General features: G+C 44.9%; 4 protein-coding genes across 7 annotated transcripts in view; 2 read left to right on the forward strand and 2 right to left on the reverse strand.

Annotated features, from left to right (window-relative positions):
• Positions 1-21,362, forward strand: part of LOC136537645 (U2 small nuclear ribonucleoprotein A'-like) — a 211,289-nt gene that overhangs the window by 112,937 nt on the left and 76,990 nt on the right. The window lies entirely within an intron of this gene.
• On the reverse strand, positions 2,903-7,895 carry LOC136515001 (uncharacterized). 4 transcript variants are annotated; one of them, XR_010773927.1, is made up of 3 exons: positions 7,085-7,895; positions 4,151-4,370; positions 2,903-3,686 (listed from the first exon to the last, which is right to left on the reverse strand). XR_010773927.1 is itself a non-coding variant. In XM_066508706.1 (2 exons), exon 1 carries the CDS (start codon positions 7,836-7,838, stop codon positions 7,089-7,091), a length of 750 nt encoding a protein of 249 aa, XP_066364803.1. In that variant the 5' UTR covers positions 7,839-7,895; the 3' UTR covers positions 3,696-4,370; positions 7,085-7,088. The 4 variants fall into 4 exon arrangements, 3 of the variants coding, with proteins under 3 accessions (XP_066364803.1, XP_066364806.1, XP_066364812.1); XM_066508706.1 differs by lacking the exon at positions 2,903-3,686 and having other exon boundaries at positions 3,696-4,370; XM_066508709.1 differs by lacking the exons at positions 2,903-3,686; positions 4,151-4,370 and adding an exon at positions 4,395-5,968.
• Positions 11,929-16,950, forward strand: LOC136514983 (aspartokinase 1, chloroplastic-like). The gene is made up of 13 exons (XM_066508690.1): positions 11,929-12,460; positions 12,568-12,650; positions 12,747-12,787; positions 13,349-13,503; positions 14,066-14,215; positions 14,396-14,491; positions 14,802-14,918; positions 15,133-15,252; positions 15,366-15,458; positions 15,549-15,665; positions 16,035-16,151; positions 16,255-16,317; positions 16,398-16,950. The coding sequence occupies exons 1-13, from the start codon at positions 12,083-12,085 to the stop codon at positions 16,557-16,559; spliced, it is 1,692 nt and encodes a 563-aa protein (XP_066364787.1). The 5' UTR covers positions 11,929-12,082; the 3' UTR covers positions 16,560-16,950.
• On the reverse strand, positions 17,079-18,790 carry LOC136514992 (uncharacterized). Its single transcript, XM_066508699.1, has 4 exons — positions 18,088-18,790; positions 17,700-17,770; positions 17,502-17,600; positions 17,079-17,398 (listed from the first exon to the last, which is right to left on the reverse strand). The coding sequence occupies exons 1-4, from the start codon at positions 18,683-18,685 to the stop codon at positions 17,288-17,290; spliced, it is 879 nt and encodes a 292-aa protein (XP_066364796.1). The 5' UTR covers positions 18,686-18,790; the 3' UTR covers positions 17,079-17,287.

Raw genomic sequence — 21,362 nt, forward strand, 5'->3', positions numbered from 1 at the left:
TAACTTCAAGCTCCTCAGGCTACGAAAGAAACTGAAGTGTTTTTTATTTGGTCAGTAACCTGTAATCTCAAGTCTGAATATTCAGTTTATTCTCCAACCTGATTTTCTTATGTTCTTAAATCTTATGTTTATTTATAGGTACATACTAAGAAAAGAAATAGGCTAACTACAGCCCGCCTAAACTCCCTTGTCTTCATACAATTCAATTCCAAACTCATGAGCAGGAGACAACAGATTAAGTCAAAGAAGATTACTGATATTCTCTTATCCAATGATGTCATGCAAGCTTAAGATTTCATGTTTGATGGTGGATATGAGTGTGCAACAGTTGTCTATGAGGATGATGAAGAAGAAGAAATGCTAGGTACAGGGATACGTTGGACTGTTATTGGAGAAGCAATGGGAGCAAGTGAACAACTAGAGCTGCATCGAAGTTCAAGAATAAGAGAGCTCTATGCAAAAGAGGAATTTGATTCTGAAGAAGAGGAATTTGACAATGAGGATGGGCTGGATGGCATGGATGAAGATGAATAAGTCAGCTAGAATGATGACATCTTTTGTTATGTCTATCTATGCATTGCCATCATTGATGTTTTATCAATTTATCAGTTGTGTTGTACTGTCATGCTCATGAGTGGGCTGTGTAAGGAAAATGGACCCTATGCCCATTTACTTTGGATTTTGATGTTTGATGACCAACACAACCAAATTGGACTAATGGATTTACAAGTAATTGTTTTATAGTTCAATAGGATGCAAAACGTGACTTGGACAAAGGCGACGTGATGATCCGATGATCAACACCTCAAGAAAGACATGTGAAGATGCATAGAAGACATACAAGGTCAAGTAAAGTCCAAGCATGAAGATTGGAACCAAGTTGGACGCAAGATCACGAAGAAACGAGCCCGGCAGAGGTGACCGGACGCGGCCCTATGAGTGACCAGACATGTCCAATCAGGTGACAGGCAACAACAGGCGTCGACAGTCGTGATCGGACGCACCGGTGACACTGTTCATCGTCACGACAGTGTTTTTAGCATGACCGGACGCAGCAGACTAGACGACCAGATGCACGAAGTGTAGCGTCCGATCGAGTCCAGAGAGGTTCCAGAGCGGTGCCAGCGCGACCGGACGCGTCCGGTCGATGATGACCGGACTCAGCCCAGAATCAGATCAGCGCGCGCGCTCAACGATCGGGACGACCGGACATGTCCGGTCAAGATGTGAGCAGCGTCCGGTCAGTAGCAGAAAGATGGGTTTCGTCTCCAACGGCTACTTTCTCAATGGGGCTTATAAATAGACCCTCCAACCGGTTATTTGAGTATAGTGGAGCTGAAGAAACATACCAAGAGTGTTGATACACCATTTTAGTGATCTCCACTTGTATAATGCTTAGTGATTTATTAGGTGAATAGCATATGTGCTTTGCGAAGTGCTTAGGTTGATTAGACCACCGCTTATGTGCTTGCTCTAGGTTTAGGCCTAGTGTTTAGTGAGGTTTGCATACCTCTTACCACTTGGTGCTTACGCGCACTATTGTTGTACATCAGATGGGCTTGTAGTCTTACGAGATCACACCAACCGTGTTTGTGGTGTGGCCGCCATCATGTACCGAAGGGAACAAGGCCCACGGCGGTTTGGCCGGAGACTTGATAGTGAAGACGGCAGGGAGGGGTCCAAAAGAGGCTTGCCGGAAGGCACACCGGAGACCCACTTACGTGTGGGGAAGGCCCAGAGCTATCCACGGAGTTACCCGACCGAGAGCTTGACCCTTGCGAGGGGCTCCAATAAGGACTAGGGAGAAGCTTGCGCGTTTCTCGATACCTCGGTAAAAATACCAAAGTCATCGATGGAAGTTTACATATCTCTACCTTACTCTTTAGCTTCCGCATTTACATTGTTTGCATAACAAAACCGTAGTTGCACATTTAGATAGTTTATCTTTTGCATAGGTTCTACTAAGAATAGAAAAAAAAAGCCATAGTATAGAGTTAGACTTTTAAGTTGCCTAATTCACCCCTCTCCTAGGCATCACGGTCCCCTACAGTCTCAACATAGGTTCTTGCTTGCTCGTTGCTTGTGCACGAAGGCCAACATTCTCATTCTCATCACAGGCACTTTGATTGTTGCTTGGTCGTCACTTGTGGTAACTGCTCTCTCATTGAGGGTCATCTGGTTATTGCTTGGTCGTATTATGGTGTATTGCTTACATTTTGTTTCGCCATAATTTATGTTGAGTATTTTGCGTCTAACAAAAGGGAGAGCTCATAACATGTGCCGATAAGACAAGGCTGCTAGCGAGCGAGCACGAGGGCGAACGATTGGTAGGGGTCCAACGAGCATGAGCTAGGGCAATCCAGACGAGTTGGATCCGGGCAGACCAGGGGGGGGAGCTGCACAAGAAGAGTGCAGCTCGTGCTTGTGCGGATCAGATACAGCTAGCAGCAGTGATGGATTTGCCCAAATCTCTAGTCGCCTTGCCTCTCCCACAAACTAAAGATTTCTCCGGTCCATTCCATGTCTATCTGATCCTTATCTCCTTAACATACTGCTATGTTCTTCACATGCACATATATTCGATATGCTCGCCTAGGCATGAACAATATGACCCCGTTCGCTTCGCTGAAAAAATAAGCCAAAACACTGTTCCGGCTAATTTGTGGTGAGAGAAAAACACTCTTCCGACTGAAAAAAAAAACAAGCTGAAAAAGACGTATTATAAGAGAAGCGAACAGGGCCTATATTTGCCATCCTGCTAGTGAATAAGGAATAATTAACTTTTTACTTTATGAGGTGAGTGGTATATAAAATACCATATCAGTGACTCATGTCAGTGACACATGTTTTGATGTCATTCGTAAGAGTGGTAAAAAAATTAAATGCCCCGTGAATAATGCACGAGTCAACCAATTTGAAGAACTGGGAGAATATAAGATCCAAATCCCTGGATGCTCTCTACAAAGGAAAAGGCAGCCAATACAGATCTCTCATCCAGCCACCCCAATAATCTGCTGCTTTAACTTGTCACAAAGGCCAATATTCCTTCATGCTATGTCAAACACGCTGCTCGGCTGCTGCCCCCTAGCAAAAGTCAAAACTCCAGCCTGATGGCTCCTTATAAATACATACCCAGGCATGCGATCCAGAGCATCAGTGCACAAGAAGCACGAGCGGCAGAAGAGAGGCCTCGCATGGAAGTAGGAGGCTATCTTTGATAGCCAATGATGATTTGCCCGTAGCTAGCAACCTATGAGCGCCCCTGCTGCCATGGCAAATGGCAATCAGGGCGACCAAGTGCTGCTTCTCCGGGCAAATCATCCGGGGTAACTGAGTACCTCTTATGATGTACTATGTCAGGCCTGCTCCTCTTTGGTTTTAGTTAGCCAAAACACAGGTGAGGTTTTCCAGCCTATAAAACATCTCGCTAGTTACCTTGACAAGGAGTACTTGTGTTGGTTGGAGGACAAGCAATCGTACATGCCCAGGCATGCCATCTTTGATAGCCAAGGATGATTTGCCTGTAGCCAGCAACCTCTGAGCGCTCCTGCTGCCATGGCAGTCAGGAGCACCAAGTGTCTCCGGGCAAATCATCTGGGCTAACTAAGTACCTCTTACGTTTGTCCCATGTCAGGCCTGCTCTTCTTCGGTTTTAGTTAGCCAAAACACAGGTGAGGTACTCCAGCCTACAAAACACATCACTAGTTACCTTGACAAGGAGCACTTGTGTTGGAGGAGACGCAATTGTCTACAGCTCGAGCTTATGGCGAAATTCTTCACTTCATTTGCCATTGCAGTGTTACCAGCCCAGCGACGTGGCTGTGGCACATCATCTCCCAACGTGCCACAATAATTCCACAAAGCCCAAACATAACTACAATTTGTTGGGATTCTCGAGGTTTTTCTGGGTAATGTTGTTTTGGTAGATGGCATAAAGGTACCTTGGGCTTGGCTAGTCCTTTCTACCCTGAGCCTCTTTCATCCACAAGCCAAGAACCACTCCCACTCAATAATCCTAACATACTTATACTTACCGCAAAATGTACCAGACTATCATATTTGACAACCATCACATTTTGGAGATGACATTTCAAAAAGACCAAAAAACTATGATTTCAGGATCCATCTGGTGCAAGCGGTAGAGTCTTACCGCCTGTGACCGGAAGGTCCCGGGTTCGAGTCGCGGTCTCCTCGCATTGCACAGGCGAGGGTAAGGCTTGCCACTGACACCCTTCCCCACAACAGCAGGAGCTCTCTGCACTGGGTACGCCCCCTTTTTCAGGATCCATCTGCTACTCTTTGAACTTACAATGTATCAATGCCTCAGCATATCATTTCCTTGCAGCTGCCCAGCACGCCTTAACCAGTAGCTAATAAAGAGAAGAGAGAAAATTATCTGAGACAACGAAAGGATTGGCCTTAAAGTAACTGACATAAAAACATCAGTTGCCTAATAATCAATAAGTAGATAAAAATATCTTTCCAACTTAGATTCTGTTTTTTACTTCAGATATGACCACTTGTCTCAATTATTACAACAACAACAACAACAACCACCACTTGTCTCAATTATTCCTCCAATTTAAAATGGTAGCTACCACACAATGGCTCAGCTTGCACATAATGAATTACTATCTACCTCTACAATATAAAATTGCTACAAAACAACACACACTGCAAACAGTGTCACGACCCAAACAAGCTACTATTCATTTCCTGGTGGACATCCTGGTATTGCTGTGTTCACCAATAAATAAACATGGCTTTATAGTATGTCTAGCAGCGACATGGTGCAGTGGCTGGTAGCCAATTTTGTTTATCTATCACATGATGTAGGAGAAAGAAAGTTGAGCATTATATGTCATTATTGCATTATATAGCAATGAATGCCTAAGTGATTGTGCCATTACAGCAACATAAATAAATGGTAAGTTTATTAAATATCACATAAAAATCAATTTTAATTCATTATGGGTTTGAAATATGGATATAAATATTCATGCTGAAATTAGGACAAAGTTGAGGCATAGGAGAGCTCTATTCTATAATGGGAAATGTACATTAAATACATAAGGCATATGAATGCATAGCCAATTAACCAATGGAACTTAAAGAACATAAGCAGAAATGGAAACAGCAAGGCTAGGATATAGGCTGTATTCGTTACTAATGCTAAACTTGTAATCATAAATAAAACTCAAATTTCTGTAATTCTAAAATACAGCATATGTCAGAATTTCACATGTTATAAGCATTCATTGGAACAGAAGATGAACTCCATACATAGGGCAGTTTCTTCACAGCAGAGTGATAATTTACATATAAATGGAGAAGAGAAAGTCTAACCAAGTTCACTTGAAAAGGCAAGTAAAAATCTAGGCAGCCAATTAGAAGTTCAGTTAAAGGACCAAATAATGTCACAACTGGGTGCCTGGGTCCCATAAGAAGCAGAAACGATGGAGTATATCACATAATGTACACCGCTCAGTCAAAAAGCTTATACCATACAGTGCTCTTCATCATAACAATCAATGGGCAATTGATGCATTAATTTCAACATAAAATGCACAACAATGATGGAAATAACATTTATGGATGATCCCAAAATCATTTATGCTCAAGATTTACAAGTGGGTTAAATCATGATGCAAAACATATTGATAAAAAATTAACTGTGGCACTTGGCGTTGACTTTATTATCGGAAGAAGTTAAGTGAATAATTGCTGCTCTCATTCAATAAGAAATAATTCCTAATGGAGATTGTGGGTTGAGAAGGGCAGGCCTGGTGCAGTGGTGAGAGCTGTCTCACTGAGTCGCCAGGTCGCCAGGTCGTGGGTTCGAAGCAGCCTCTCCGCAGATTTGCGGGGGAAGGCTTGCCTCGGTTTTTCCCTTCCCCAGGCCCCACTCATGTGGGAGCCTCCGGCACTGGGTCTGCCCTTTGGAGATTGCGGGTTGACCTCAATAGCCCTTTAGAACAATGAATTCGGTTCATCAAACAGTGGCCTTAAGGGAGGCTCAAGAGGCACGCATATTTCAAAAGAAATCTTATTTCAAGTGATTTCTGGCAAGATGGGCAAGGTCAAAACAAAGAAGTCGGTCCCTGCATGATTTCGAGAATATATACCTACCATTATTATCAAGAAGAGATTCCAAGGAAAAAAAAAAGTGCATTGATGTGCCACAATGAGTATGGATGGCATGTTGACTTGTATTTTCTTTATGTATCTATCATATCTGCTCTTGTGCACACTATACATAAAGAACACGGGGCAAGATTCTAAAAAGGCAGAAGTCACAGCACCTAAGCTCTGGTTGCCACCCAGCCAACGTGCTTCTCCAATAACCTGAGCTAAGCAAGCTTGTCCTCAGTGTGCATGGGCTCCCGAAGGTGCATTTGCATTTTCCATCTGGTGTAGATATAAGCTGCATGTGCCCATAGGGGCACACTAATCTATCCACTGACATTCCTTGAACAATTCAGAAACCAAAAGCGGTGCATTGTATTTTTACTACAGAATTACCGGAGGATCCTAGCCTATCATGCATTTTTTTACTCCTTTGTTGATGGCAGTGCAAAAAACCGGCAGAAAAATTGGTTATGAAGGCACGATTTGCTCTGTTTGTGCTTTTCTAGCTTGGACAGAATTTGCCTATCCCTCTTTCCATTACCTTTACAATAGCCTTCTGTGCAGGTAATGTTTAGTGGAAGTCAATCCGAAAGATTGAATTATGGAAAAGTTCTGATAGAAAGTAGCAAGTATAACAAAATCATGCAAGTATTAAAAAGGGTCCACATTTGTCAGATCTATTATGAGCCTGAACATGATAAACAGTGGCATCGTGTTAATGCAACTAGTTCGCCGCAATCCATTATTTCAATGCTTTCCAAACTATTCCCTTTGAGCAGCTTCGCAACAGCGTCATAATACAACAAAGATGAGGCTGTCATCAATCAAACCTATATACAGCACACTCAGGATTGACGAAAAGCAGCATTAGTTATTCCCTTCAACACTACTAGCTCTCTACGGGAAGGAATTGAAAAAAAAAAAAAAGAGATATCAGGAGACGCTAAGAGCTCACCAACTCAGGACGCATTGTCGCTCCGGAGCTTGAGGATGGCGGCATACATCTTCCTCCTGGAGCCAACAGCCCCAATGCCCATGTCCTTGAGGTCCTCCAGCGTTAGCAGCGGGAGCACCTCGTCGTCCACCTCATGGATCTCAAACACCGGCGCGTACCGAGAAAGCCCCAAGCCATCGAGCCAGGACTTGACGCCGCCATACCCCATCGCGGAGGGGAGGCGGCCGTTGGGGAGGCCCCAGTCCGCCACCCCGTCCGACTCGTCTCCGCTGGCGTCGCGGCTGCCCGAAACCCTAGCCCTCGCGGCGGCGGCTGCGGTGGCGGCCGCGGCGGAGTCGGACTGGTCCTCGTCGTCGTAGTAGCGCTCCTCGTCGTCGTCGTAGCCCTCGGCGGCCCCCGCCGAGGCGGGCGCGGCGGGAATCCACGCGGTCCGCGGGCGGCGCTGCGCCGGCGGCTTGGGCCCCCGGCGGCTGTGTGTGTGCGGGTCGAGGTCGTCCGGGTGCGCGCGGCGCGGAGGGCGCGGGTGCGACGACGAGGACGGCTTGTGGTTGCGGCGCGGGGGCGGGGCGTCGATGTCCCCGAGGCGGACGCTTGGGCGGCGGCGGCGCTTGGAGTAGGGCGTCTGCGCTCCCCCGCCCGCGGCGGCGGCGGCGGCGGCCTCGGCGGCCGCGACGGCGTCCACGGCCGGAAGCGCGGCGACCACGCCGGCGCCGGCGCCGTTCGTGCCCAGCTCCGGCGGGCGGAGATCGGCCATGGGGCGGCGGCAGCGAGATGCGTGTAATCCGCAGGCTCTCTCGGCAGCTTCTGGAGTGGGAACTGCAGCACGAGTGTGGCCCGGCGAGAGAGAGGGAGAGTTCGTACTCGTGCTCGCCACGCTGCGGCGCGGGTAGGATTTCGCCACGTGGCAAGCTGGGCGGTGGGGATGCGCGGGTTGGCCGCACGATGTGTGACTGGGGATGCGGGAAGTCGTCAGGGGTTGACTGGGTTGGGTTGACGACGTCGAGCGGGCGAAGCGCTCCGCTCCGGTCCGCCGGATAAGGACGCGGCTTCGCTGCCCACGGGCCGCTGTGAGCAGACTGTGAGACGGGCCTCCCTCCAGCCCAATGGGCTTTCATGATTTCGGTTGGTCCACTTCTCTTTTTTCTTTTCTTTTTATATCTGATGAATTCTGAAAACGCAGCGGCAACCGCAGGAGAGTCCTCGTCTTGTTTTTCAGAGCTGGTCAACCGACAGAAACAGAGTGTAGAGATATGCTTGCCGCGTCCATTTTATCAGTAGTTTCCTTTTCCTTTCTTAAACCTGGATTTCCATCACTTTTCCTCGTCTGCTATGGTGTACTGATATTCGATATCTCCTCACGCCTTACATTCGCTCTGTTAGTCTGAACTTTGAACGGTTGCTGAGACGTCAGGCCTGAAATGTGAATTTTTTTCACAAACCTGTCCTTCAGACCTGAATTGTTTGTCCATCTGTCACTTTCTTGTCCATAGATACATACATTCATAGATAGATAGATGTGATCGCGTCTGAAACTCTGAACGAGCGAGCTGAACGTAGAACATGGAAATCTGAAAGGGTCTGCGCTCTGAACCGGTGCATGGAAAATCTGGGCGATGAATCAGTAGTCACTGCCTTACCTTACCTTGCAATTTGGGCGCAACAGAATATCTCAAACACATTACTCGCATCACATGGCCGAGATTTTGTGCCCTTTCCTGCCGTGAATTCATCTGAATTTGTGGCGCGGTTGGAGGGCGTCCCCTGCCCATCCCAAAGGGTCGTCGATAGGGGTACTACGTCAATGGCGTCCCTATCATCTTTCAGGCAGGCACATAGCTTTTCTCGAGCTGTGTCCTGTGTCTGAAAAACGCACTAGGCTTCTCACCGTCTGTCTTTCTGAGTGCAGAATCATAGAGATTACACTACACAACCAGGCCTCGGCAAACCAACAAGAGCCTCCCCCGGTCTCTACCAACTTGCATAGCAGTAACCTGAAGGCAAAATGTCCAAACGCATGAAAGCTGTGGGCAGTCGGCGTGTTCCATGCAGGTCAGGTCCAACAGTGGCCAAAAGAAATTTGACCACAAGCTCAGAGCTCCAACTCCACTTGGTTACCTCAATCTAAACCTGTTTAGCAAATCCAAGTGCACGATTAAGGCCTTGTTTAAATCCATGGGTAAAGTTTTGAGGTGTCACATAGAGTGTCACACGGGGTGTCGCATGGGGTTGTTCAGATACTAATAAAAAAATAAATTACAGAATCCGTCAGTAATCCACGAGACGAATTTATTAAGCCTAATTAATCTGTTATTAGTATATGTGTTACTGTAGTACCACATTGTCAAATCATGGCCTAAGTAGACTTAAAAGAGTAAATTATAGAGGAGCAACTAAACAAGTTATACAAAAGATGAAGCAGGCCATTTGCTGACAACCTCTGCTGGTGTCAGTAATGGTAGAGCTACAAGCCTTGACGAGCTTATGATCGTTTGGGCTTGTTTGACTAATAAGCAAATTATATTGACTAATTTAATATAAAAAAAAATATTATTTATTAACTTAAAAAATATAATTTATAAGTCAAACAAGTTCAAGCGAACAAGACGTGTCTAGATTCATAGCAGGGCACTTTTTTCTTTGTCCGGCGACTGATAAGACGTGGTCTCATCATCATTCTCCTCTGACGCAGCTCTGTGTTGTGCTGCCTGAGATCAGGATGAATCGGTCTAGTTCGTTTGGCTAATAAGCTCGGCTTATATGGAAGTGTACGCAGATACAATTAATGTGCTTCTCCGATCAGGGCCGCCCTGTTAGCTACGCTGGGAAAATAATTAAAATGCTGTTTTAGCTGATTTACTATAAAAAAAAAACATTGTTTCAGTTGAAAAATACCGATTATAAAAACAAATGAACAGAGCGAAGACGGCGCTGAAAACACACTGCACAAATAGCGCGTTCCATGTTTGCATTGCATGCATAGGCATAATAGAGTTTCAGGTTTTCAGTATTGCCCAGAACGCCAGCAGTCAGCTCAGCAGACCAAAAGGTTTTTATAAAACACACTGCACAAGTTGTCGTGTTGCATTATTTGTGCCGTCAGAAAAAAAAAGTTTATTCAGGGACATCAAAAGAGGATACTAGTGGCTGCACGCTCGCACTCCTGTGATATTTTCAGTATATCCAGTGTAAAAAAATATTTGAAAACAGCCAATAATATCTCATAAAAATCTATGAATTCTCTTCTCTGTTCTTTTTGTTTCTTTGTCTATAAGTACTACTAGTTCATCACTTTGTTCGCTGATGCTAAAATTTGGTTTATGCTAATGCTTATGCTGAAATATTGGGAGAGAAAAATAATATTCTATGACAAAAAAGTAGTTTCGAATAAGCTCAAGCGAACAGGACGCATATTTACCATGTTAGCAACAGCTATAGTGTTTAGTTCGCACCTTTTAAAAAATAACCAGCCTTTTCGCGTGTTGGTTTCAGCCAGCCCAAACCAACCCGTCAACAGTATTTTTCTCTCACAACAAACTAGCACCAGCCAGCCCAAACCAGCCCAGAAACCAACCAGCGAACAGGCTAAACAATTAGCACTTTCGGCACATGCTTATTAATTTGCCTGATTCAAATATCACCCAAGGTGATCGGTGAATATTTTTATGTCACGCTTATCATGGGGTTACAAAAAATAGCACTTTGCTGACACTGACTGACACCAATAATGCACGAATTCCCATGGTCACAGATTGGGCCCACCGCTGATTATTTGAAGGACTATGAATTTTGAAATTTAGTGCTATTTTGTCGGGGATCGGGCTCCTCCTAAAATAGCTTCCTAGCTTTGGCTTTTTAAATAATGCAGCTTCCCTAGTTGAGAACTAAAGGTACTTTTCATTTGATAGTTTCTGCAGCTGATAAGGTAGGTTGATAAGTTCAAGCGAATAAAATAAAAAACATTTGATAAAAAAGTTTCATAGATCATTTCCCAAAGCAAGAGCTAGTAGAAGCTAAATTTTTGGACTATGATTCTTTGTTCAAAAGGACCTCCGCGCAAGCCGTTTTTTAGCATCCTATTTAGCATGGCTTCTTCAAGAATCATAGCTGAAACCCTTTTAGTAGACTAAGGGTATGTTTGGAAAATCTGTTGTGAGCTATGTGATGTACTGATGTCAAAAGGTTCCAAGTTGTTTGCTTGAAAGAACTATAAAATATACCTCCTCTCTTTATCTTACAATTGCAAATCATCTCTATATTTCCACCAATTTGGAAAAAAAACATAAAAACTGAAAAGCCAAAGATATGATCCAAGACGATGCTGAAAATTGTATTGCGCAAAAGTAACTATTTATAGAAACATAGCTTTAGATTCTACCTATTTAGTTGGCGTTGTATTTTTTAGCAACAAAACAAACCTTTCGAAAACTGAACCAAACACAGCACCACGAAGCAGAGGAGTACTCACGAGGCCGAAGCCGAGTTAATATTTGCAATTCCCAGACACTTTGTGACGTTGATGCGAGCACTAATCTAACAACACACAAAATGCTTTGGTAATTGGTATTACTCATATCATACCAACGAACTCCACCACTTCGTTTCATAATTGTTGGCGTCGACGTCACCCTCGGAAGAAAAAAGGCGACGCGCACCGCCAGTCCAGGTTCAGCGCGGGGCCCACCCGCGTCCGCTACGTCCCGCTGCTCGCTTCTTCATTTTTCTGCGTCCCTCCGTCCACTGGTGGGGTCAACGTCAACCTACCGTCCTACCCGGGGCCGGGGCTGGGGAAGGGGCCCACGCGCCCCCGGTGTTTGATCCGCGCCGGCTATATAAAGTGCCCGGCACACCCCGCATCCCCGTCTCGCCGCCACCACCCACCTCCTCTTCGCTTCCCGTTCGATTCGAACCAGGCAGGCCGCCCAGCCTCGCCGCGCGCTCGCCTGCTCCCGCACCGGAGAATTCACAGGCCTCTCGACCGCCCGCCACCCTCGTCCCGAGATGGCGGTGGCGCTGCGGTTCCCGGGGGTCGCGCGGGAGTCTCTGGACGCGCCCGTCGCCGCCTCCAAGCTCGGGAGGGAGCGGCACCCGGTCTGCGCGAGCGCGAGGCCGGGAGCGCAATGCTGGAGGCGGAGGAGCGGCCTGGCGGTGCGCTGCCAGACGGGGGACGTGGCGGCGGCTGTCCTCAGGACGGAGGAGGCCGCGGCGGCGGGGAGGAATGCCCAGGCGGGGTTCACCGTCGTCATGAAGTTCGGCGGCTCGTCGCTCGCGTCGGCCGAGCGGATGCGGGAGGTGGCCGACCTCATCCTTAGCTTCCCCGACGAGACGCCGGTCGTCGTCCTCTCCGCCATGGGGAAGACCACCAATAACCTCCTCCTGGTACCGCCCATTTCTAGCTCTCGGTCTGGCGGGCGTCGGATTGCTTGGCTTGTTGTACTAGCTGAAGCTAAATGTGAGTGCCTGTTTGTTTCGTTGATTGTGTATAGGCCGGAGAGAAGGCGGTGAGCTGCGGCGCCCCCAAGGCGTCTGAAATCCCTGAGCTCGCTGTCATCGAGGACCTGCATCTTAGGTGTGTTTCGCTTTGCCTTTTGGCCGCCTTTGATTGATCGTGTTGCCGTGTGCTCGAGCATCTGGACCTGACCATGCGTTGTTTTGTTCCCATCAGGACGGTTGATGAGCTCGGATTAGATAGGTCGATTGTTTCAGGTATGTTGTTGTTTGCTCCACTCTGCTCAAGGTACACCACAGCTATTCCTCTTGCTCTTGTTATAGCCGTACAACGGGACATCGTTCTCTTTGATGTCCAATAGTTTTCTCCGCGAAGTCTGAATAATATTTCCTGGTGGAAGTTGCATGGACATCACATGATTTCTTTTGTCAGCAATACAAACCATTTTCGGCATGCACCATGCCACCGGCAACCATTTTATTGTGTGCACAACAGGGACAGTTTGTCTATCTTATAACAGCTCAATTTACCTTCTCGGTTTAACTATTTGCCAGTGCTCACGCTTGTTAAGTAATTTATAGTGCTACCAGTCTCTATACCTATTATTTTAGCCAGCAAAGCAGAAACAACAAAGTGGATGCTAAGCTGTAATACCACTGTGAATTGTGACAACTTGTGCATTTTTTAATAACTGCGGTCAATTATTGTGATCTGTTATCTTTGGCTAATTCTCCGTTTAGCACTTGTTTATCTCCCAATCAAAGTGCCTTTCAGAAGCACTACTCAAACATTGCCTCTTTCAATGTTTATTTCAACAGGTTTATTGGATGAATTGGAGCAACTTCTTAAAGGAGTTGCTATGATGAAAGAGCTGACTCTTAGGACAAGAGATTATCTTGTTTCCTTTGGTGAATGTATGTCTACAAGAATATTTGCTGCATATTTGAATAAACTTGGGAAAAAGGCACGCCAGGTGAGTCAAATGCTATGCTTCTCTTCTATACACACATACTATTATTTAATATTTATTATTTTATCTGTTGGAAGCAGATAGTTTTTTTTTTTTGTTCCAAGGTCATTTAGCACAAGCAACACATGAGGGTTACCTAGAATTAAATTTGGAACTGAAAGTTTGGATTCTAGTCAGACAATCAATTCTAACCTGTGGTAGAATAATGTGTGAATGCAATTAGTCCATAGAAGATGGTCTCCTATGTCTGGAACCTGGATAGTGCCAAAACATGTACCCTGCCCACCGGCCACTCCAGGAAGAAAATTAGTCTTTGTTTAACCTAACTTTTTTGGACTAAGAAGGGAAGTCAGCTTTTGATCCAAACAAGGGCACAGTTGATCTGTCCTGGCATACACTGCATGTGGGTGCCTTCAAATTTTGGGCAATATTTCTTATAACATTACACATAAACCATCTCTTCATGGTTCTAAGATATGTATTCCCCTCTGTCTTTGTGGACTTGGTCCACAACACCAATTTCAATCCAATTATATCGTAAACTTATTGTTGTTGTTTTTGGCAGTATGATGCATTTGATATTGGCTTTATAACCACTGATGATTTCACAAATGCGGATATTCTTGAAGTCACTTATCCTGCTGTTGCGAAGAGGCTACATGGAGACTGGATGAATGACCCTGCTATTCCTATAGTCACTGGTTTTCTTGGGAAGGTATGCACTTCTAGATGTTTTCTGTTGAGAGTGCCAAGTTTACTTTGTTTGGATTCGTAATGATGCTGGGTTTCAACTCTAGCCTACCCCAACTTGTTTGGGACTTAAAGGCTTTGTTGTTGTTGTTGTTGTTGTTGTTGTTGTTGTTGTTGGATTCGTAATGATGCGCATCAATTTCAGGGATGTAAATCATGTGCTGTCACCACTTTAGGTAGGGGTGGCAGTGACTTGACAGCTACAACCATCGGCAAAGCCTTGGGATTAAGAGAAATTCAGGTTTGGTTTCATTTTTCAGTGTTCCAGTTTCAGATCCTTAGATAATGTATATAAAATATTTGTGTTTGTTTCAGGTTTATTAAGTTTTTACGGATTAATAAGTTGTTCAAGGCTTTAGATCCTCAAATAGTATTGTCATTATCTTTTTATGTTTTTGTATAATTTTTCCCTTGGTATATCATGTTGGATTTCATCTCTACCCTACCCCATCTTGCTTGTGACTAACAGGCTCTGTTGTTAAAGACTTAAGTTGTTTCGATCTTCATGAAAACTAAAAGTCCCTTGTAACGCCTTTACTATTTTTTTATAGGTTTGGAAAGATGTAGATGGTGTGTTGACATGTGATCCTAATATTTATGAAAATGCTATACCCGTGCCCTACTTGACTTTTGATGAGGCTGCTGAGCTTGCCTACTTTGGTGCACAGGTATTTCATCTTTCTTTTTTAGTTATGATTTGTTGATCAAATAAAATGTTACCTGTTGCACCTCAAAACTCAAGTTTTAGTTTAGTTTACAGGTCATTCTCGTGCCTTTGTTTTTCCTTTTTGTTTTTGGTTTAGGAGGTCAGTTGTGTTGGCAGAAATTTTAGGAACCATTGAATTTGTTCTTATATAACTTCTTATACCTGTCTTTTGGTAGGTTTTGCATCCCCAATCAATGCGACCGGCTAGGGATGGTGATATACCAGTGAGAGTTAAGAACTCATACAATCGTCATGCACCTGGTACTGTCATCACTAAATCCAGAGATATGAGCAAGGTTTGTTGTGTTAGTAGATTATGATTCTTTCTTGTGCAATATCTCGTTACTGCTTTGCTGAGTTCGTTGAAATAGCCAGAGCTACTTTTTTTTTTTTTTTTTTTTTTTTGCAGAGCATATTGACCAGCATTGTGTTGAAATCAAATGTTACCATGCTGGATATAGTGAGCACACGGATGCTTGGCCAGTACGGGTTTTTAGCAAAGGTACATGAAGCAACTGACGTGACTCATTTGTTTGTTTGCTTCCATTCTACCTTTTTGTTAGCTTGATCATATTTTTATGTACATGTGCAGGTCTTCTCAATATTTGAAGATTTGGGCATCTCTGTTGACGTTGTGGCTACTAGTGAAGTCAGCATCTCGTTGACTCTAGATCCATCAAAACTATGGAGCCGTGAATTGATCCAGCAGGTAAGCATCTGAGTGAGGAAATATTTTTAGTTAAACTTTCAGCAAACAATACAGCCAGTACCTCCAATAACATCCAGTTACCAAATGTTTTACTCTGCATGTGTTATCATCTCTGTTCAGTGTTATGATTAAGCTTGGAATTTGAATTGCTTAGTATTAAATTACACATTTTGTAACTATGTGTTTTGATCTATGGATTCTTGCGGCAGTTGATAACCCACATAACCTTTTAGGTGCATGTTAAACTTACAGAACAGATAATATATTGAATTCTTTTGCCGTGGTTTTACTTTGCAGGTTTAACCTGGCAAATTTTCAGTAAGTTTTTTACTGCCCTCCTGATTCTTTTTTTTTACAATGATGTGGCAGGAACTTGATCATGTTGTTGAAGAGCTTGAAAAATTTTCTGTTGTTCATCTGCTCCAGCGTAGATCGATCATCTCACTGATAGGGAATGTACAGAGATCATCATTGATTCTTGAAAAGGTCAGAGCTCCTAATGATACTGAACTTCCATGCTAGGTCATGCTTTTTATTCTGGAGATTGGACACCAAAACATGAATGTCTGACCCTTTTCCTGCATGCCAGGCATTCAATGTTCTACGAAGAAATGGTGTTAATGTCCAAATGATCTCACAAGGGGCATCCAAGGTATCCATCCCCTCTTACAAAACAAAAAACAAGTTTTTATGCAATTTTCAGATGGTGCAGTAATACATGTACTCATGCAGGTGAACATTTCCTTAGTAGTCAATGACAGTGAGGCAAAACAGTGTGTACAAGCCCTCCATTCAGCATTCTTTGAGAATGGCTTCTTGTCGGAAGTAGAGGGAGCTGATGTTCCCCAGAACGGCGCCTCTCTGAACTCAAATGGCGCTATCTATGCAAACTAGTCGACTCTGCAACTGCATCCTCAGACTTATGTACCATTGATAGGTTAAATGGCAATTCGTAGCTATTTATTTAGGTCACCCAGGGCCCTGAGCAAATTCCTTGATGTTTTAAGAGCTTACCAGGAACTGTTTGCATGTTATGCAATCGTTTACCGTGCGATTGGGTGCTACCAAGTAGTAGCCACTGTCTTGGGGATCTGCCACTTGGTCAAGGCATTCCCAAGCTTATTATATGTTGAGTTGTATTGTATGTGAAAGTATAGAATTGCTTGCGCCCTTTGGGTGGTGATAAAGTTTGTAGTTTTAGACAACTCAGTGGATGGACCACTATCAGATTGCTCATGATATGTAAGCGAATGTGATCTTCTGTTTCTGTGACCATTATCAGGTTGCTTTCCTCATGATATGCAAGTTCATAGGCTTGGGGTCAGCAGATAACTTTTCAGTTTCCTCAACCTCCATCTCATCCATTCAGTGATGAATTTTGCATTTACTCGATTATGGCACGAGAGCTCAACAAACTGAAATATTTACAAAGACTATAACAACGAAACTGTTATGTGTAATTACAACTTACCTGTGATCCAACACATTTGTAATTACATCTCGATTACAATATTCTCAACTTTATATGTCTTGATGTATTTTCATTTTTCAGAACTATCATGTACATCAGCTATAAACTTTCATGGACAAACTATTGGCTACACCAAGACAAGGTACAATGTCTAATCAAACTGCTGCTGTGCCTTTTGCCTCTCGAGTTTCTGGATCAAAGCGTTCTTTTCCTCTTCAGGGAGTGCGTTGAACATGAAAACAGATTTGTCCCCAATGTCGTCCTGAATGGTTGGGGGAGAAGAATGAAATTGTCAGATTCGAATCAGGAAGCAAGATATCAGCTACAAATGAAGGGTACATAGGAATCATTGGGAGAGATTTTACCTTGATGGGCTGCTGGAACTTTCTAGCTGCGAAAACCATGAAAAGAAGCATCCACACCCCTAAAAGGGTTGTCTTTGTGCTGTTATCCATTAAACCAGACTGCACATAAAATGTGACCACAAAGATTGTAAGATGAGTGCAGCAGATACCAGCAATATGAAACTTTGAGGAGATAAATCTCAGTGGTTTCTGAGTTACCAAATGTCCAAGAAGAAGCCCAGGGATAACAAACGTTAAGATGCCAGCTTCCAATTTTCCATAGCAGAGACCTGTGGATGCATTACTGTCAGCATAATCGACAAATTGGATAATACTACAATGTATAACAAACTGGAATATCATTAGCATGGCCATTGCTACTACAGTCGTCATATCACTGTATATACTGGCTATATGTAACCGGGCAGGAAATTCATATCACTGTATATAATTGGCTATCCATATGACCATATGTAATGGGGTTGGAAACAGATGACAGAAAAAAAAAATGCAATGGATGAGCTGAAAAGAAAGAAGAGAGGTACCAAGTACCATATGGAGATACACACTGAGATTCTGATAAGCAGCACGCGCAGCGTTTGCATACCTTCCTTGAAGACGAGGCCAGTGAGCGCGGCAAACGTGGGGCCGACGAACCACAGCGCGGCGGGGTGCTCCAGCACGTACTGCACGAGGCCCTCGTCCAGCGGGCGGGCGGCGACGAGGTAGGTCCCGAGGGAGCCGAGCACCCCGGCCGCCCACAGCGCCTGGAGGAAGCGCTTGATCGGGGTGACGTAGATGTGGATGAGGAGCAGCGACAGGCCCAGCCCCGAGGCGCCGGCGGCGTACAGGAGGTCGGCCGCGCCGGCGCCGGCGGCGGGGTTGCCCTCCGGCAGGAACGCCGCGGAGGCCGCGGCCACGAAGGACGCCGCCGCCGTCACCAACCCCGACCGGTACAGCAGCACCTCGCGGACGTCGGAGTCCTCCACGGTCCAGGGCCCGTAGGCGCCGTTGTAGACCGTGGCCTGGTCGGGCAGCCCCGCGCCAGGCCCGTCCCCGACGGCCCGGAGCCTCGCGCCGCGGCGGCCGAGGAGGCGATAGGAGGGGTAGGGAGTTGGTCTCTTGGTGAAGCCGGGGGCGAGGCTCGGTTGAGGTGGGAGAGAAACGAGCCACGGCGAGAGGAGGAGCGCGGCGGCGGCGGCCATGGTGGTCGGTCGCGTCGCGTGATTTCTAGAGGCTCCCAGTGAGTCTCAGGCAGCGGATGCGTCGGCCTCGATATTTCGAGCGTTCCGAGCTGTTCGGCTGCGGCTGGCATTAATGGTAAAAATACTGTAGCAGTTGGGTTTTTGAGAGAAAAATACTGAGTCGGTCGGGAAAAAAAAAACTGGCCAGCCAGCCGATTGTGGCCAGTCGTTTCCGGCCACTGGCCACTGGCCGGTTCACTTGCAGCGCTTCAGTGGGCTTATGGGCTGTGTACTTGGCAGGGCTCCTTGCAACTGGTCTCTCTCACTCTGATTTTGAACATGGAGGCCCAAGAAGTGATCGGTACATTGATGAGCCCGGGATAGTTGACAGGCCTCTGTTTCTAAAAAAAAAAAGTTGACAGGCCTGTTGCCGTCGATTCACGAATAATTCCTGCCTTACTAATCTATTCCGCAGGAGACTCTCGAGGCGTCCGTTCCCCAGCAGTACAGAGAGGCGACGCGTCAGCGATTTCTTGACCCGCCGGATTCGCTGCTTCTCCTCGCCGTCGGTGGCCTTTTTAGCGCCGATGTGCTTGGGGGAACGTCGGATCTGGTGGGTGACGTACGTATCCTCTTCTGATAGAGTACCTAGAAGAAGGTTAGATTTCTTACCGGTGGAGACGTTGTCGGTAAGCTTTTATTTATAGGATCTTTATTGAGACAATTACCTGTACGTCATTATAAAAGTTCGAAATGATCTACGTGCCATTGAAATTTTGAAAAGTTCCTCAGTACCCTCGCCCGAAGTTTCTTTTACCTACGTGCCACTTTCGTTAGTTTTCCTTGTAACAGCAAGCGGAAAAGACGATTTTGCCCTCAGTTATAGAATGCATCAAAATTTTCATTCTTTCCTCAGGTGCCACTATAACATCCTGTGATTCAAAAAACTTCACTTTTTTCTCTGTACCATTATGAAAAAAATCATGGTAACAGCTTGTACGTGTGCATGTGAAAAACTTTAATAATTATAATAAATTCGAAATGCATCTGTAACTTCCTGTGATTCAAAAAACTTTACTTTTTTCTCTGTACCATTATGAAAAAAAATCATGGTAACAGCTTGTACGTGTGCATGTGAAAAACATTAATAATTATAATAAATTTGAAATACATCGATGCATTTCGAATTTATTATAATTATTAAAGTTTTTCACATGCACACGTACAAGCTGTTACCATGATTTTTTTTCATAATGGTACAGAGAAAAAAGTGAAGTTTTTTGAATCACAGGATGTTACAGTGGCACCTGAGGAAAGAATGAAAATTTTGATGCATTCTATAACTGAGGGCAAAATCGTCTTTTCCTCGTGCTGTTACAAGAAAAACTAACGAAAGTGGCACGTAGATAAAAAAAAACTTTGGACGAGGGTACTGAGGAACTTTTCAAAATTTCAATGGCACGTAGATCATTTTGAACTTTTATAATGGCATACAGGTAAAAGGCCCATCTTTATTTGGTTTAGAGGAGGGTGGATAGATCTGTCAAAATAAATTCTTAAACTTTTATTAAATTTATTCAGCAGCACTGTCTCTATGGAGAGCGACACTGTCAGACTACGGCACTGCCGGGTCAGAACAGCGGCACTGCCGTACCTACAGACAACTTCGAATCACAGTTCAAAATCCGTGAACGAAAACTTAGATCGGAGAAATTTTCTAGCTTACTACAGGTATGACAATCACTGATCAAGAGTTAGAAATGCTAGAAACACCACACACAAGTAGATCGACTAGAAACCCTAGAAATCACCTCAACCATAATATATCATGCAAGTAATGTAAATCAAGCACAAGTGATATAATGATTTATCCTGTAGTTAGGCTTGGCACCAAGGCTTGTCTATCTCCACGTTGTTGAGGTTAGCCACTAAGGCTTAGGGCTTTCCAACCATTTCTCGTTCTTAAATCAAGAGACTTAAGTCTTGAGATGAGGGGTGAGTTTACTAACTTCAAGAGATGGTTACAAACCTTCCGGGGCTATCACACAAGTTGACAAGCTCCACGGACGATGCTCTAGCCGGCTAGGAGCCAAACTCTAAGAGTAACAAACACAACTGCCGGCTAAAACGTGAATCAAGTGCTCTTTATAGTTAGGGAAATCAATGGAGCTGCTCTCTAATTGAGTTTTGGACCCTTTTCCCTCAAGAATTGATGAGAAAATCAATGGATTTGTTTGGAGCTTGAGGTCAACAATAGAGAGAGAGAGCTCCTGCTCTATTTTGAGCATGCTGAAGTGAGGAAGAAAAGGCATCTAGCCGTTGGGGAGGAAGAGAACACGTATATATACCCTCCAACCCCCAACAGTTACTGCACACAAGGAGTCGGGCAAGACGGAGCCCATGGCCTCGAGGTTGGGCGAGATGAAGCCCACGACTTTGGGGTCGAACGAGACAGACCCCGCACCCAAGGGACATATAAAGATATACATTCTAGCACATTTATATCACAAGCGACAGCATAGATTAATATATGTCCATATCCTACACATATAAAGTACTTAAGTAGCATTATTACATAAATAGAGTTTCTAATAGACTCTCAAACTCTCACCTAACGAAGACTACTCTAAACGGATACGAACATGACTCTAGCTGCAACAACCTCCATGGCGTCGAAAAAGTTGTTGACCCCTATAAT

This window comes from Miscanthus floridulus, chromosome 2 (genome assembly GCF_019320115.1).
Source record: "Miscanthus floridulus cultivar M001 chromosome 2, ASM1932011v1, whole genome shotgun sequence".
In the NCBI taxonomy this organism is placed as follows: Eukaryota; Viridiplantae; Streptophyta; class Magnoliopsida; order Poales; family Poaceae; genus Miscanthus; species Miscanthus floridulus.

What these genes read in the sequence shown, in the direction of transcription:
- LOC136515001 (XM_066508706.1), bottom strand. Translation starts at nt 7,838, where the DNA reads ATGGCCGATCTCCGCCCGCCGGAGCTGGGCACGAACGGCGCCGGCGCC.
- LOC136514983 (XM_066508690.1), top strand. Translation starts at nt 12,083, where the DNA reads ATGGCGGTGGCGCTGCGGTTCCCGGGGGTCGCGCGGGAGTCTCTGGAC. An exon ending in ATCGAGGACCTGCATCTTAG is followed by an intron (nt 12,651 to 12,746) that starts GTGTGTTTCGCT and finishes TGTTCCCATCAG; the next exon opens with GACGGTTGATGAGCTCGGAT. An exon ending in TTGCCTACTTTGGTGCACAG is followed by an intron (nt 14,919 to 15,132) that starts GTATTTCATCTT and finishes GTCTTTTGGTAG; the next exon opens with GTTTTGCATCCCCAATCAAT.
- LOC136514992 (XM_066508699.1), bottom strand. Translation starts at nt 18,685, where the DNA reads ATGGCCGCCGCCGCCGCGCTCCTCCTCTCGCCGTGGCTCGTTTCTCTC. An exon ending in GGCTTCTTCTTGGACATTTG is followed by an intron (nt 17,601 to 17,699) that starts GTAACTCAGAAA and finishes TTTTATGTGCAG; the next exon opens with TCTGGTTTAATGGATAACAG. An exon ending in AGTTCCAGCAGCCCATCAAG is followed by an intron (nt 17,399 to 17,501) that starts GTAAAATCTCTC and finishes CCAACCATTCAG; the next exon opens with GACGACATTGGGGACAAATC.